The sequence below is a fragment of the Homalodisca vitripennis genome, chromosome X (assembly GCF_021130785.1).
Source record: "Homalodisca vitripennis isolate AUS2020 chromosome X, UT_GWSS_2.1, whole genome shotgun sequence".
Lineage (NCBI taxonomy): Eukaryota > Metazoa > Arthropoda > Insecta > Hemiptera > Cicadellidae > Homalodisca > Homalodisca vitripennis.
This window is the reverse complement of record NC_060215.1, coordinates 69,482,493-69,499,925: the sequence shown is the minus strand read 5'-3', so window position 1 is coordinate 69,499,925 and position 17,433 is coordinate 69,482,493. Positions and strand designations below refer to the sequence as shown.

General features: G+C 31.1%; 3 protein-coding genes across 5 annotated transcripts in view; 2 read left to right on the top strand and 1 right to left on the bottom strand.

The window, feature by feature from the left end:
• The first annotated feature begins 5,994 nt into the window (after positions 1-5,994).
• LOC124369153 (tigger transposable element-derived protein 6-like) lies at positions 5,995-6,681 on the top strand. Its single transcript, XM_046826937.1, has one exon. It carries the CDS (start codon positions 6,276-6,278, stop codon positions 6,666-6,668), a length of 393 nt encoding a protein of 130 aa, XP_046682893.1. The 5' UTR covers positions 5,995-6,275; the 3' UTR covers positions 6,669-6,681.
• Positions 6,682-6,990: 309 nt separating this feature from the next.
• LOC124369473 lies at positions 6,991-7,522 on the top strand. Its single transcript, XM_046827483.1, has 2 exons — positions 6,991-7,132; positions 7,356-7,522. The coding sequence occupies exons 1-2, from the start codon at positions 6,991-6,993 to the stop codon at positions 7,520-7,522; spliced, it is 309 nt and encodes a 102-aa protein (XP_046683439.1).
• Positions 7,523-8,644: 1,122 nt separating this feature from the next.
• The window catches only part of LOC124369152 (polyamine-transporting ATPase 13A3), a 109,613-nt gene continuing 100,824 nt past the window's right edge, over positions 8,645-17,433 (bottom strand). For all 3 annotated transcript variants that reach the window (XM_046826933.1, XM_046826932.1, XM_046826934.1), the window contains one exon: positions 8,645-15,814. In XM_046826933.1, the coding sequence (XP_046682889.1) occupies positions 15,677-15,814 (138 nt within the window). In that variant the 3' untranslated portion in view covers positions 8,645-15,676. The remainder of the gene's footprint in view (positions 15,815-17,433) is intronic.

The window sequence follows — 17,433 nt, the reverse complement described above, 5'->3', positions numbered from 1 at the left end:
ATTCTAATTGTGGAGATGTGTGCTCTACTTCAACATATTGCTTTCGCTCTGTTAAATATGATCTGAACCATGACAGTTCTTTATTTTGAATTCCTAAATTATTAAGAGACAATATTAATTCTGGATGATACACGCTATCAAAAGCTCGAAAGAGATCTAAGAAAATTCCAACTACTTTTTCACCTTTATCAATAGTATCAATATTGATTGAATAAATTCAATGCCTGCAGTAATCGTTGATTTCCCCCTCCAAAAACCATGTTGTTGATTATCCAATAAGTTATTGATTCTAAGTTGTTCATAAGTTGAATGTACACAACCTTTTCAAAAACTTGAGAAAAAACTGGCAGAAGGGACACTGGTCTAAAACATGATAGATCGTTTGGATTTTCTTTTTTTTTAATAGGAATTACCCTAGCAACCTTAAGTTCATTTGGAAACTGGCCAGAAATAAAAGACAAATTTATTAGATAAGTAAGCGGTTTTAGAATGAATGGAAGAGATTGCTTCACCAGTTTAATTGGTATTTCATCATGTCCTGTAGACATTTTATTCTCAAATTGTAATATAATCTTTTCCAATTTAGTTTCTGTAATTTGCTCAAATCTAAATCTATTTGGTGCTTCACTAAAATTTTGAATGCTGTGGTGGTTTACATCCCAAGAAGGTAAATTAGGTAAGACTAACTTATCAACTACAGACACGAAATAATCATTTAAACAATTTCCAACATATACAGGATCACTAGTCAGCTCATTTTTATCCTCATTTAAAACACAAATAGTTTCCTTGTAAGCATGTTTTATTAATTTCAGATTTGATCAATTGCCAAGTTGATTTTGACTTATTGCTAGAATTATTTATTTTCCCATCAAAAAAGCTTTTCCTTTCATCATCAACAGAATTTCTCCAATCCTTTTTCATCCCTTTAATTATAAATTTTAAATTGTTATCTTTAGATATCTTATAAGTTTTTTTTCTAAATTAATCACCTCTCTTAGTTTGTCTTTTATTTCATCAGTAATCCATTTATTTCTATGGTATTCCATACTCAATACCATTACTTTGGGGAAATTTACTTCAAAATTATAATTAAAAATAGAATTAAAAACACAATACTTCATATTCACTGGTGCTAGATATACATATAACTATGATGTCTTTGACAGGCTGTTCAAAAATTATTTGGTATTACATGGAGTATATTTTCTTATGAATTTGTTTAGCATGTAGTTTTGTTTGTTACCATGACACAAAACTTCCAGTATTTGTGCATCATGGTCAGAGATATGTGTAGCAATGCCAATAACATTAGTTTGTCTAGGAGGTAAATTTGTTATTATATTGTCAATAGCTGTTTGTGATTCAGAAGTGACTCTGGTTGGAAAATCAATTTTATACTGTAAATTACATGAGTTTAAAATGCTGTGAAATTTGTTATGAACATTATCTTTGTTTAATACATTTATATTAAAATCACCTACCAGTACAATATTTCTAAATTTATTACACAGAATGTCACATAGTGCATCTGACTTAGTCAAAAAAGGCTCAATGTAACAATGATTAGGACTTATATACAGACAGGCTAATACAAAAGAAAATGATTTTAAATGTATCTCAGATAGACAGCACTCAAACTCCTTAACAGTTTCCAGAGACTTTACTGAAGAGATTGAAATGTTATTGCATTTTAAGTTATTTCATGCTAAGATTAAGTCTTCACTTTATCACAAACAATCAAGCCTCACCATCAAACACAACCCCAATTCCACTCTCTTCAAGGATCCTCATCAGATCGTGTGGGGCAATATAAAGGACTGTGCATTTGCTCACGTTGAGTTTCAGACCATTTGCAGGCTCAAACACCAAATGCAGCTGACAGTCATCTGCATACATATATGCAGCACAACTTTGTACACAGTCTGGAAAATCAGATGTGTATAAATTGAGCCAAGACCACTACCTTGAGGCACACCACGCAGTTTAGGGAGCCACTGGGAAGTATCATTGCCAAGCTTGGTGACCTGGTTTCTATCGCCTACATAAGATCTGATCCACATTAGTGCCTCCTCGCCAAAACCATGATAGTTCCTTTTCGCTAGCAGCATATTATGATTGATTGAGTCAAGTGCTTGAGAATAATTGAGCATCACCAAAATACCACATTAAGACTCTGTGTATTAAGCTTGTATTTATTAAATATGTAATTGCACCCTAAGCATATGTAATGATGAGGAGGAAACTGCTGACACCTTTTTTTTATTGCCTCACATTAGTAAAAGAATGTTCTACCACCTCTGACATTAGAATAATGATGATTTCTCCAGGAAGACCTGATCAGTTACTTTCAGAATTTTGTGAGACTGCTGAAATCGTAAACTATTAGGCTCATTGTATACTTTGGAGTCCGCAATAGGACCTTATGAGACTTCAATGCTTGTCAAAAGGCAGAAATTTAAGGATTATATAGAATTTAAAAAATATCATTATTTTTCAAAACACATGCTTTAAAGGTGTCCAGTTTTCCCAATACAGTACAATATAATGGCATAAAATTTATGACATGTAATATTTATACCTGGTATTAAAGGGATTAAGATACCTGTACCAATCACTGAATCAAATCATGTATTAACCATTAAGCTACAAAAGCAATAGGTATCATCAACACAGTAAAATTGCAGTAAAACACTGAACTTGCAGACCACTTAACTCTGTAATCAGCCATTGGGTTATGCTGAAATGAACTGCATTACAGCCCCCTGAATCTTAGGAAATGAGGGGTAAAGTACATTGTACAAAATAGTTTTGTGTTTTATTGATTCTAAGCTGATGTTATAATCCTATAAACTATACTGTAGTGTTCCTTCGGCAATCAGTTCCGTGACATTCTTCAACTTCCAACTCATAGATAATAGTGACATAAGACCTCAGACAGCAGTTTCTACTCAACATCAACCAGTTGCCAGTGTGAAAATGTGCGAGATAGGGATTGTTGATTGGCAGTTGCTGATACTGTTTTGATTAACAGGTTTGATTAAGTTGACTAGCAGTAGTATTAAAACTTTCTGCTTAATAGCAAAAAACTTGAGAATTAACTCATTTATATACGTTCAACTTAGAGCCACTGAACTCTCAATAAACAAAACTGAATTTACTTATTTACTCTCTTATGGTGAACACCAAATTAAAATTTTTATGAGACATTATAACAATAACCAGAGGGAGATAACAAGAATCAATTCATAAAATTCATCAACAAATATAGAAAGTGTACCTAAAGTAAATTAAACTTTTCTCTGCATTTCCATGTGGGTTATGCACTACAAAAAGACACGTTGTATAGACTCCTGTCAAATTTGATTTTATGCATAAACACATGTTACAAAAGTTAAAAAATTAACAAAGTTTGAAATTGATAATTTTTAACCGATATATATATATATATATATATATATATATATATATATATATATAGTATAGTAAAACACAAAAATTAATTCAATAGCAAGTTAGTTTGAACATAAAGCATCATTGGTACCAAGACCTCATCCAGAAGAGGCTTCTTTGTAGGAGCCAAAAACTCCAATGTAAATCATACCATCTATTCTGACACACTATCAAGAATCCAACACAAGGCAATTCACTACTGCCTTCAGGAGAGACTGCCATGTCCCCATTCACACTGACAGGGTACCAACCCTGTAACTATGTTATATGTATACTTCATATCAATAAAATAAATTCACTTTTTTTAAATAAATATTTGTTTCATAACAAATTTGTAAAATCAGTGAATGTATAGTGTTTTTTGTTAAAATGTCTATACAATTTTCCATTATTGCATTGTTTACAATTCATCTAGCCCATTCATGGCATTATTTGGCCTATTTCCCCCTAATCAGCTTAGTTATTCTAGTGATAAACTATTGTACAGTATTCATCTTAGACAGAACTTAACAACCAAACCAACATAAAGTATCTCTCTATTAGAACTTCCTAATAGTTTATTTTTGTACAAAAATAAATAAATATAAAGCTTGGCCATGTCATCTAAGGCCATGTAGGTTACTTTTGATACTGTGTTTACACATAAAATGAAAATCTATTAAAAAAGTGCCTGTGGTATTTCATATTCTTGCCTAAATTTTCTTTATAAAGAAGTAATTTGTTTTCTTCCCTATTGTTGAGGTCCACCAAACCTCAGCTATACAGTGAACCTCAGCCTCAGCGGGTTCAGTAATCACTCTTTGAGTCCGGCTCACATCACAAACCCATAACCAATAATGTATTTGAACATTTCATAAATTGGACACAAAAATGTTTTACTATAACCATACAATTCCAATACTATTGACACAATGGCTAGACGTGATTACTGTCTGCTATGTGTGAACACAGATGAACTCTTGTGAACAATGATTGAACTAACAGTTCACACAGGAACACAAGGAAGTGCTCAAAATCAAAGCAGAAAATGCCAAAACTACGTCAGAAAGTGTTAAAGGGTTAATATAATATCCTAATTACTCACAGCTGACACAGATTTTAGAAACTGAGATAGACAACCTCTGCTATCATCAGCCTTGTTAGAATGATCATTGACAGTACTAGAAAGAAAAAAATTATCACAACCACAATCAGAGTGCGAGTCCCACAGGTCTATAGACCTGTACTGTATAGTGTACAGGTCTATACTGCTCACTAACAGTCTGTAACACTCATGGTAAACGCTGTCTAATATAACGGATGTATCAGACCACCTCTACTAGGGCCTCTACCTGTATCAGCCGAACAAATTTAGATAAAATCTTAGTCCCAAATTAAACTCCACAGTTTTGACCCCAAATAACTGAAGGAAACTATTTTAAACTTTGTTACATGCTCCAAAATGACACTTGATTGGGGTTTATTCTAGAAAATTTCTTAATGTAATGTTAGTTACAACGTATTTGATCAACGTAGATCAATTTGTATTTTGTATGCTGATGGATTCGTTTACATTTTACTATATTTACTTAAAATGTAACCAATGCAGTATCAATATTAATTGATTTTATACCATAGCCTACATAAAAGTTTCATCTAATCTTACAATCTTGCAGCTCTTGGTGATAATTCTGACAGGTTAACTATTATGTACTTGCTTTATGACTCTAATAATTGAATTGTGATATGTGTGCATGGCTTGTGTTTTCATCTCTAGTATTGCAAATTTGCTATTGGTATTACTCAAATATTTTTTATGTTTTTAATTACACAATGTTACATTATATTTGTATTAACTATTGTTAGTATACTACAATTATTTTAATATTTAACATGTTGCCAATTATGGTGCTTAAATTTTGTAATTTTTGTTGCTTGCATTACCTGTCATTATTCAGCCAATTACCACCTCCTGAACTACTACTCGTATTATGATTACAGAACTATATGTTAATCCCTCCTCTATCAAAATATTTGCACAATACTATCTGCATTCCTTTTACAGCTTTCTGGTTACAGAAGTAGCCACTATTTTTATTAACCTGCTCTCTATAAATACTGACATTTGTTTTTTAAACTCGTAACCGCTGGAACAATAATTTTAACTCAATTAGACTAGGAACCAGAAAATTCTAGACACCTTTTTTAAACATTTGAATGAGTTGACATGCTGAAGTAAGCCAAGTTTTTTTTAAGTATTGGTTTCTTCTGTAGTGACTATCTGATTGAACTCCAAACAATAAATAGTCATACTAAGTTCTCTTACCCTGGAAATTCTAATTCAACTTGACTATCTAGCAAAAGTTAAGAATATTTTTGCTTTCCTGATACAGTCAAACCTCCATATAACGAACCTCAATATAACAAATTCCTTGATATAACGAATTTTTTTAAATCCCCTCGGTCTCCATAAGAATCAATACAAATTTCACCTCTACATAACGAATAAAGCATGCTCACAACCTTCTTATAACGAATTTTTTAGTAATCCTGGATGTACACGGTATAGTGAATTTTCCGTTGTTAGAACCTCTTGTAGCGAAATTCACCTCTATATAACGAATGTTCCACGACTGCACCTTGTTATAACGAACGTAAACAAACGTCGCAACGATAACAAAGGACAACAAACAAACAATCGTGTCTCGACATGAAAGCTTGTCTTGACATGAAAGCTTAGTCACAGCCACTCCGGTCTGAACTGCTAGACGAGTTTATTCAGTTGTTGTGGAAAGTTTGGATTGTGCGGTGCTTCGGAATTAAGTTACAGTAGTTTCGTGACGATGGACGCCAATAACAAAAAGAAACGGCGCGCTATAAGCGTAGAGTGTAAACGAAAAATTATCAAATGCGTTGAAGACAATCCGGCAAAAAAAAAATTGGACATCGTGAAAGAATTGGGCATTTCGCCCAGCACTTTAGCTACAATTTTAAAAAAGAAAGAGAAGTTCGATGACGGAAGTGTACTGTGTTCCAAAATCAGAAAGATAAGATCGTGTGAGCTGAAGGACGTAGAGGAGTGTGTGGTTAAATGGTTGAAGCAGTGCCGAGACAAAAATATTGCAATAAGTGGACCTATACTTCAAGAAAAAGCCCAACAGTTTGCTTTTGAACTGGGACACGAGAACTTCCGAGCAAGCAGTGGATGGTTGCAAAACTTTAAAAAACGAAAATGAACTTATTTTTCGAAAAGTGTGCGGTGAAAGTGCAATAGTCGATGAAGGTGTTTGTACTCAGTGGAAAGATAATCTTCCCGAGCTAACCGAGGGATATGCACCAGAACACATCTATAATGCAGATGAAACTGGATTGTTTTTCAAATTTTTACCTTGCAAAACATTGTCATTTAAGGGTGATAAATGCCATGGTGGAAAAATAGTAAACATCGTTTAACAGTCATGCTGGGAGCAAACTGCACAAGGACTCATAAATTAAAGCCTTTAGTAATTGAAAAAGCCATGTTGTTTTAAAAACGTGAATGAACTTTCTACAGACTGCATGGCGAATAAAAAGGCTTGGATGAATTATGACGCTTTCAGGGTGTGGCTTCAAAGTGTTAACAAAGATATGAATAAGAAAAAGAAGAAAATTCTCATCTTCATTGATAACTGCACGGCTCATGGAGACATTCCTAGGCTGAGTAACATTAAGGTCTAGTATCTTCCTCCAAACACAACCTCCAAACTGCAACCACTTGACCAGGGCATTATCCGAAGTTTTAAAGTAAATTATAGAAAAGAGGTCGTACAACAGTTCCTGAGAGACATGGAAAACCGTTTACCTACAAATATAAATGTCTTGGAAGGCGTGTGGATGATCACAAAAGCGTGGAGTAAAGTTACAGAAACTACAATTTGTAATAGTTTCAAGAGGGTTCCCTGACACAACTCAGGAGGACAATTCAGACCAGCCTCCTACACAAGAAATCGACACTGCGGAGGGTTGGGAAACAGTCAAAAAAGCATTAGAACTAGAGAAGGATGCAGAGTTCGAGGACTTTGTTACTTTTGATGACGACGTGGCTGTGTGAGGGGAGTTGACGGACGCTGACATCATTTCTTCTGTGACCTCTGTTCCAGATGAAAATATGGCTGCAGAAGATGACGATAACAATGAACCAGATTGTGTAATACCCGACCCTAATTTAAAAGAGGCTCGTGAAGCCATTGGTGTTCTAAAGTGTTTTTTTTTTTCTTAAAAAGGGTGGTTTGAGTGAAATTGTGGTAAAATCTATAACTGAATTGGATTGTTCATTGGATATTATCAACGTCACATCACGTAAGCAGACTACTATTACTGACTTTTTCTCTAACAAACAGGGAGAAAACAGCATCAATAATGATGCCATCGAAACACAAAATGTAGATTAGGCCATTTAAACTTTAACAATCTATAATTTTTAGTTTAGTAATACTGTACAGGACAAGTACTGTATTTTTTACTATCTGTAGCGTAAGATTTTTAAGTTTTGTTCAGGTCATGTTTGATTTTAAATTTTCTTTTAATGTGTTTTCAAAGTACATAGCTACTGTATTACAGTTTTTCTGTTTACATACTATATTCTTAATTAAAATAAAAATAAAGTTTCATTGTTCCAAATTAAATGCATTTTTATTTCGTTTTACACACTATTTACCCGTAAATACAGTACAGCATACGATTTCATGACCGAGCCAATGGTCTGTAAACCTCGATGTAGCGAAATTGTACCTAACCTAACCTCAATATAATGAACTTCATTATAACAAAAACTCAATATAAAGAATTTTCTGTCCGGTCCCTTGAGGTTCGTTATATCGAGGTTTGACTGTAATACCATAATGAACATTTGTCTAATTGTGTAGTTTGGTGAACTTTTTTGTGTTTCAACAAAATATTTTGAACAATGTATTCATTAATGCGTACATTTTTATAATTTATATAGCGTTATTTAAATTTAGACACTGCTTCTTACAAAATCTGATAAAAAAAAAGATGGAAGCATGAAGTTTTAGTAATATTTAATTTTATACCCACACATAATGGCTTTACTTGACTGTTGTGTATAATACTTTAAGACCTGTGCTCTGGCATCTCATTATATTATATTAATATTTCATTGAAAAAACATATTTCGCATTCTTAAAATTAATCAACAAAAATAAGAAAAGACTGAGATTTTTAATATCTTTTTAATTATTTCTGAATCTCTTCATGTAACAAAAACAGAACATTACAAGTACAACAGTGATAATACTTAAAATGGACACTGTTTTACACTTACTACAATAAATACTATAAAAATACAAATAATTCTGATTCAATAAGAAAGGTATTAAGTACTTATTAAAAGTATGTTTGAATGTAATTAATTTACTATAAAAATAGCAATTTCTGGCTAAAATATCATCTATGTGATAAAGTTAATTTTATCACAAACAAAAAATGTTGCTGGTTAACAATTGCTTTTAAATATACCACATTAAAACTAACTATATTATACACCTGAAAAATAAATATTATCACTTAATAGGCCACAGCGGGACACTTATTATGTCACCTTGCATTTCTCTTAGAGAGTGATTTGAGTACTTCCAAAATCAAGTACAATGGTAGTTCTTTAAAATTAATCAAATATTTATTAATAGTGACTGATATTAGTATAAAGGAATCAAACAATATTTAAATATTTTATTCTATATTATGTCTTATTATTGTGTTATATTTGTGAAGATGGGCATGAGTAATTAATATAGTTTGAACAAGTGAGTAAGAATGAAGCATGTGATAACATTTATAAGCCTTTGATAACTACACTACTATATATTGACCCCTCTGAATATCTTCCACTACACATAGTTGTACATAAATGCTGTAGAAAAAATACAGGAATGTTGTAGAGTTTCAGAAAAAGATCAGAACTCAATTAAAAATGACTATGAGTTTTATGTTTTAATAACATTTAATAACAAGAAATTTGTCAATAAATAAAATACAAATACCACATTTTTTTAATGTATCAATTTCTTTTTTGTATTTCTTATTTGAAAGGATACATGTGAAAGGATTGAAATTTTAATACGTTTTAGAGCCTATTTCAAGAAACACTTTAGATTTACCACATACACTTAAACAACCAATATAAATCATTTTCTAACTGAAAAATTGTACAAATCACAAATATTTTATTTTATTGGATTTGTTTAAACTATTAACTTTTTTAATTTTGTATTTTCTATAGCTGTAAAACTATAAATATATATTCTGTCTCATCTAGAAAGATGAGCACACATTTGGAGGAGGTCTGTATATAGCACTGTATTCAAAGAGTTGAATCACATTCAAAAATTTACCTTAAACATAAATTTATTAGTAAACTATTAAGTAAAAAAGTAAGTGCGATACAATAATTCGTACTTGAATAATTACATAGTTTACAGTGGACAAAATTTTAAAGTAATTTATCTTCAAGTTAAATCTATAGTTAGTCTTCGGTTAGTTCTAGTTAGTTAGTTCTACTTAGTTAGTTCTTTATTTTTCTTTAATTTTTCACATAAATGAAGAGAATCCTAAATGCAAATCTGCCAATAACAAAATACAATTAAAATCTCCAAATGACAGCTAGATGTAGATGACTGTAGATGAGTGAATTTGTATTGATTGATTGGTTGGTTTGAACTTGACTAGTAATAGGTAGTGGGTAATTTTTCAAAAGATGCTAATTAGCCTTCTACATATCCACGATTAACATTCATTATTACTTTCCATTTCTTTCCAATTCAAGACTTTCGATTTACAGGGTAATAATTTTTCAAAACAAAGTTTAGGATGATATAGGCTATGTTTCCTTACTCTTTTACAAGCCATGGATAGCTGGTGAATTTAGTAATTTCCACTAGTCACCCACCAGATGATATTACCCAGCAACTGGTGATTCCCTACTCAATACCTCTACATCTCGCATACAAGGTTATCTATATGTTTCTGTAAATTGCACAAATTACCATATATTACTTACTGGATCATCACAATAACAAAATGCCAAAATGAGATACAATGGTTTAAATAAGTTAAATAGTTAAAATTGTTTATGGACTGTTAGTTTTCTCATATTACTATATTATTACGTATTATCACATTATTATTATTAAATTTGCATTATTGCATTGTACACGTCATGAAATTTATTTTTCTGTACAAGATATATTGGATTTTCTAGTTGAACAAAAATACTGAATTGAATGGACATCTGCTTTTAGGTATGGCAAATGGTGTATGGAGAGTAGCAACAGATAATGAATGGCATATTGAGTTTAGCAACATATAGCAGTATATGGAGTGCAGCGATGGAATGGAGCAATAGATAGATGTGTATGGAGTGTAGCAACAGATAGTGGTTATGGAATGTGACAACAGATAATGGTGTATGAAGTGTAACAAGATATAACAGTGAATGGAGTGGAGCAACAGATAGCAGTACGTAAAGTGTAGCAATATGGACGGCTGGTTTTCTAAGATCCTAATATAATAAGATGAAATTATTTCAACTTAAATAAACTACCACTCCATCATTATCATGCTTACATTTCCCCAAAGAGGAGTTTGTATGGAAAAATAAAGTACAGTTGTTAAATTTTTCACTACAAATAACATTTAAAATTATTTTAAACTTAAATTAAGACTTATTTACATTTGATCAATGTTGATGGATGTAATCTTCACCAAGAAAGTGAAAATCATACTCAAAACTTACCTTACTTATCTATGGTCAAATTTGTCTCAAGCTCAAGAGAAACAGACTAGGTTAATTTTATAATACTTTAAGATCTTACTGTTTTATTATATAAACTTTAATGTTATTACAGATATTATAAAATATAATATGCTACAAAATCATTTTATTATAAATTCTATTTTGATTTTGCTATTTTCCAGACCATTTTAAAAATCTGAATATGATATATTCAAATTTGATTTAAATCAAATATAGAGGAAAACATCTAATTCTACCACAAGGGAATTAGCTTTTTATAAGGATTTTATTCATTCAAAATACAAAACACACTTATGATTTATAAAGCAATAGTATATTTTGTATAATTTATCAATGGAGTGACTTGAAGTATGTTTAGAAAATAGTTTTAAAATTGTAAAAGGCTTACTGTAGTTATTATTAGGCTTACTTATATTGGACAATAATCAAAAATATATTTCTATAACATTTACAGAGGTAAGAAATCTCAGTTAATTGATGTTTTTCTATGTTGAACGAAAAACAAGCAACAATAATATAACAGTTTGAAGAACAATATTAAAATATTGTTGGTAGATTTTTATTCAGTTTCAAACAAAATTTTAAAATGAATCTCACAAGATCACGTTTGGCTCTGAAAACATCAAGCTGGTTTCAGGATGGGGTTTAAAGTCTATGTTACATCAAAAACAAATATTCACTATACGCAAGTTATTGATTATGGGTAATAATTATATTTTTAAAATGTAGGAAATTGAATGGGAAGAGCCATTTAAAATTTACTATTTACGTACAATCTAGGAAAAGATAGATTAATATAGGTAGCTGGTAGCAGTCCTAATCATTTGTTACAAATTATAACCATTATAGTTCACCAGTCCGAGAAATTCAATGAAATTGTATTTTGGTTACATTAACTGTAGAGTTAGTTAATTTGTCAAATAACTATAAAAACAAATCTTAGCTAATGGATTGAATTACAGTACTATAGGGGTAAGAGTAATTAATTTTGAATTTTAAGCCAACTATCCACTGAAGCACCCAGTATGAGATGCTACTATTTGAACCATAATCGTTCTTCTTCCCAACAATTTTATACAAATAAAACAAATTTTTAATGAAAGTTGTACAATGTTTCCTTACTGAGTTAGGCCTAGCAGTAATGTTGTAACACAAAATGATGTAAAATTAAAGAATAAGATTAGAAATAACAGTAAAGTAAAGAAAGTATTATTTAACCAGGCAACGTTAGAAAGTATTACATGAAATAAACAAAATAAATGATAAACCATATGTCATTTCACTTCAGATATATATCTAACATTAAGAGAAGTAACTGTGGCAGGCCTCTAACATATTAAAAACAATCAGTTCCAGTTGAAAAATTTACAATAAGCTAATAAAATTTGAGAAACAGTCTTTCAACTTTATCATATAGTACTAAATTAAAAATTAGAATGGTGTTCACAAAAGAGTGTCACAAACTTCTGTGGCTGATAGTATTCATCATTCCTAACAAAAAATTCCCTATCAGCGTAGGTCAAGAAATGTGTTGTTTAGCCGCTAGCTGCCATTTTGTATTTTCTATAAAAAAATTAATATCTCTAGAACTAATAAAGCTACAAATACCAGACTTTTCACATAGGTAGTAACAAATAAGAAAAAATTTAAAAGTATAATAATATGATTTGCCAATAATAACAAAATGGTCGTGCTTGCCGTACCAATGGAATTGTTATAAAAATTGGAAAATAGTTAACATTTTTTAATTTTTTATAACTGATGCAAAACCGAAAAAAATTATTTTTTCTAAAACATCTAAATGGGGGCTATTGGCTAAATGACACATTTCTCGACCTATGTTTATAGGACATTGTTTGTTCCGAATAATGAGTACTATCGGCAACAGAAATTTGTGACACCCTTTTGTAAACACTGTGTATATATGTATATAACAATCTGCAAATTAGCGATAGTTACAGACATTAACATATCTCATGACTACAGTTCAAGATTCCTACACTTTGTCAAAAGCATGTGTCTCATCTTTATCTTGAATGGAAGAGACAAATGATTCAACTGTGGGACAACTTTTTTTTAACAGTGTACCTAGACAAAGCATCTCTAACTTATCGACTTGCAAATATACACAGCCAGTTGTAGTAGTTATGTGGCGAATATTCTTTGCAATAAATGTAGAACTAATTTTTTTTGTTAACTAATACGCAAGTTTTATGACTTTTTTGTGTACTAATGTGCACATCTATAATACTTTGTACAAAATAGGAAGCTTAGCAATAAAAATAAAAGTACTGTTTTTGTTACAATGTTATATATAATCTTAACAATAGTTTGGCATCATAAGGAAGCATAGTACAACTGTCATTATCATTTTTATTCATTTGTATCAATTTGTTCTGAAGACAGTGCCATTATCCAATTATGTGTGTTCAGATATATATACTATATTGCATAAATGGATTGCATATTATATACATATACTATATTGCATAAATGGATTTCCAAGGGTTTAGTATAATTTCTCAGGCTTGCAAACAATATTTGTTGTCAACAAATGAATTAGACCACCACTTTCACAACTTTTCATCTAGTTATTTCATACCTCTACTGAAACAGGATTTCAACATTTAATATTTTTATATGTTTCAAAAATTATAAATTATTTGTTTTGTTTATTATAAGTATGTTATTATTATGATGTTTAGTTATTAATTCTTTGTGTTGTTATGTTATTATTATTATTTTTATTGTGTTACGTTCTGAAAACTGGAATCCACCCTCTTCTTGTACTGTCATCAAGATTGACTATGAGGAGTATATAGCCATATCTTGATTTATTTTTGAGCAAGCTTTACCTTATGCCTAAAGTTTTGGAAACCCGTAGAAGAGGATGGATTTCAGCTCTTGAAATGTAGAGTTTTGCGTGTTGTAATATATAAAAATGGCAAATGTCTAAAATCCAATTCTTTCAAATTACCCATTGTCAGTAATACATTTTATACAAAGGACTGTAACGTGCCCCAAATCTTGGCTTTTGAATGAAGATTAACCCAGTAGGTGCTATAGATGAGAAACAGACATTTCAATCATGATATACCAACTGCTAATGTTGAGATGGTTAAACTCTGCTATACTGGAGGCTAAAGTTATTTTTGTACCATTAGTAAACCTTAAAAGATTGTATTCCTTGATTTTTTGGTCACAGAATTTAGCAAGATGTCTTAATTTATTATATGGTTTATTTGGAGCCAAGACTTGATGTTTTCTTATATTACTGATGTTCATTTAACAAAATATTAAAAAGTTATGAAATTAAAACTGAATTACAAAAAACTATATTCATTTTACAAAAATCATAAAATTTTGAATGTGTATTAGCCATATCTTGCTGCAACATTCTACAACCTAAAATGAGAAATAAAATATTTAAGGTTTAACATTTTTCTAATAAAGAGAAACACATGGTAATTTCAGAATAACCAGCCTTAAGATTGTGTGCTACTCTGAAACACTGGAATTCTAGGAGGGCCTTTCAGTTAAACAAAGGAAAAAATGAACAAAAGGTACCCTGTTTAATGCTAAACATGCCAAAAATAAAGTTTTATGATAAAACTTACTAAACATAACAAATATTATTTAAATAAGTACAATAAAGATCAAATTCAACAAAGAAATATTTTACTGTTATAAATTACGCAAAGATACATCTAAATGTAAGCAGCATTTATTGATCTGATTGTTCTCTAAGTTTCATTTTATATATATATATAGTAATTCTTCAGTAAAGTACTCACTATAACAAAGATACTAAAAACTACTTGAGGCCACATGTTATTGATTTTGGGTGAATTATTGCACAATAATTACATAACACTGTAATGATCATTATATTAAAAGTTATTAAATTATTTTATTTGAGACAAAGTAGAATGTCATGAATAACAATATATTTCAAAATAGAATTTTTGAATTAATTAACTGATTGAGCAATAAGACAAGCATACCAGGCATGTAATAAATACCTGTTTTCAAATTACATGACTTCTCGGGAAGTTATTATTCACCGAAACTAGAAAACTTGAACCTATTTCAAGAAATATACTTAACTAAAATTTAGATGAAAATGTTCTTTGAACTTTAATTTTTTTGATTCTATACTAACCTCATACGAGCAATAAATGTTGTACCAAACCAAAATTGTCAATAAATTACAAACTTCTGGTATTAGTTAAAAAAATTAAAATGAAAGACTGAAAGAAAATTACATATAACAATTAAAACAAAGGAAATTAAATTTCTAGTGATTAAATGATACACTAGAGTATAGAAAGTAGTCTTAACTTTACAATTACCTGAAAACTCTAAAATACATGAAACACAGCCTTTGAATATCTAAGAAAAGTACCATCACGTACTACTACACTTAATAGTTTAAACCTCCTCATTGCAAATGTAAGGATAACCGAGGATGCCTTCTTTTTCAATTTGTTTGTACTTATTTTTGGGTTGTTTCTTCTTGTTTATCTTGTGGACAATAACTTTTAACAATCTTGATTCTGCTACTCCATTCTGAAAATAAAATAGACTTGTAATGTGATCACCAAAAAAATCTCTATTCATTTTATTCTAAGTGGCGGATTCTATCAATTACTTGACACTTTGTTCAAAAAAGTAGAACCGAAATGAATAAAATAAAAATTGACATAAGGGTTTATTTAAAGTGATTTACTTCAGACAACTAAGGTGAAAATAAAACTTCACAAGAAACTAAAAATAGCTTTTACTTCAAATATATTGATAAAGTTCTAATGTTACCAGGGATGGGCCAATACCAAAAAATAAAATTTTGATACTAATACTGTCAACAGGCAGGGCTTTGATCTGCCTCAGGCTGAAGCAGTGGGTATTGTAAAATTAGCATGCTGATTTAGGAGATGATATCTCTGATCATAAAAGGGAATTCTAAAGAGTGCCGGTTTTGATTTATCAAATTAAGAGATTTATTTTGATACAAAAGTAAAAATAAATCCATCAACATGTTCATGAAACCTTCTGATTTCACATACGAAAATAGATGTCATGCATGTGGCCTTCTCTACTACTGGCACAAAACAATTCTATTCATTAGCTTCACTATGACTGTATGAAAAGTTTCCATTTGCCTGACAACTCTTTGAATGTTCTCTTACAAGTCACTAATGTTTTGGGAGTTTATTGGCATACACCAATGACTTCAGATAACCCCAAAGATGTAAGTCATAAGGCGTCAAGTCACTCGCCGGTTGTCAGAGATATGGAAGTGGAACTTGTCTTGTAGTCATAGTGAATGTCACGGACATAGTTGTTGCGTACCAGTGCAGTAGAGAAGGCCACATGCATGACACCATTTTTCATATATGAAATCGAAACTTTATATGAACATGTTGATGTTTTTATTATTTATTTAAATTTTCTTTTTTAAAGCAAAAGTTTTGCTTTGACAGATCCTTCAGGGTTGTGATACATTCTAAGAAGACTTTGTTTGAGGGAAGAAAACCCACCAGTGAAGCTTGAATGGTTTACTGATGGCTCTAAGACAGAAAATGGCACAGATGGTGGAATTCCGTTGGGAGATCATGAAGAGAACTGGTTAACCCTACAAGTCCTTACACACAGTTTTTAGAGAGATATCACTGCCATTATGGAGTGTACTCTTAAGAATCTTCAAGTATAGTATAAGAGCAAGACAATCAGTATTTTCATCGATAGCCTGGCAGCATTGAAAGCTTTGGTCTCTTGTGTGTTTTAATTCCAAACTTGTCTGGAATTATAATGTCATTTCTTTCCATGACACAACAAACAATGTCATTCTTTATTTGGTTCCTGGTCATTACGGGGTCTTGGGAAACAAAAGGGTTGATGTTTTGCAAACCTAGGCTTGATAGCTAACATGACAGGGCCTCAACCATTGTGTGGAATTACTAATTTCCTAGATGTGAATTCCCTATGGCTGCTCCGAGATGGGTTCACACTGAACACAACAGAAGGTGGAGGATGCAGGCGGATTTAAGGATGAGTAGCCTGGTTCTACAGTCACCTTCCCATAGAATAGCACATGATCTCTCCTAAAGCAGATTACTGTCTTCTCAGGTTGTAGCCCTTATTAAATAGCATGAACTTCTGAGAAAACATCCTCATGGAGTCAGTAT

Excerpts from the sequence above, each read along its gene's own strand:
- LOC124369153 (XM_046826937.1), top strand. The coding sequence starts at position 6,276 with ATGGACGCCAATAACAAAAAGAAACGGCGCGCTATAAGCGTAGAGTGT.
- LOC124369473 (XM_046827483.1), top strand. The coding sequence starts at position 6,991 with ATGGCGAATAAAAAGGCTTGGATGAATTATGACGCTTTCAGGGTGTGG. Across the intron at positions 7,133-7,355 it reads TGGAGACATTCCTAGGCTGA|TTTCAAGAGGGTTCCCTGAC; the intron begins GTAACATTAAGG and ends AATTTGTAATAG.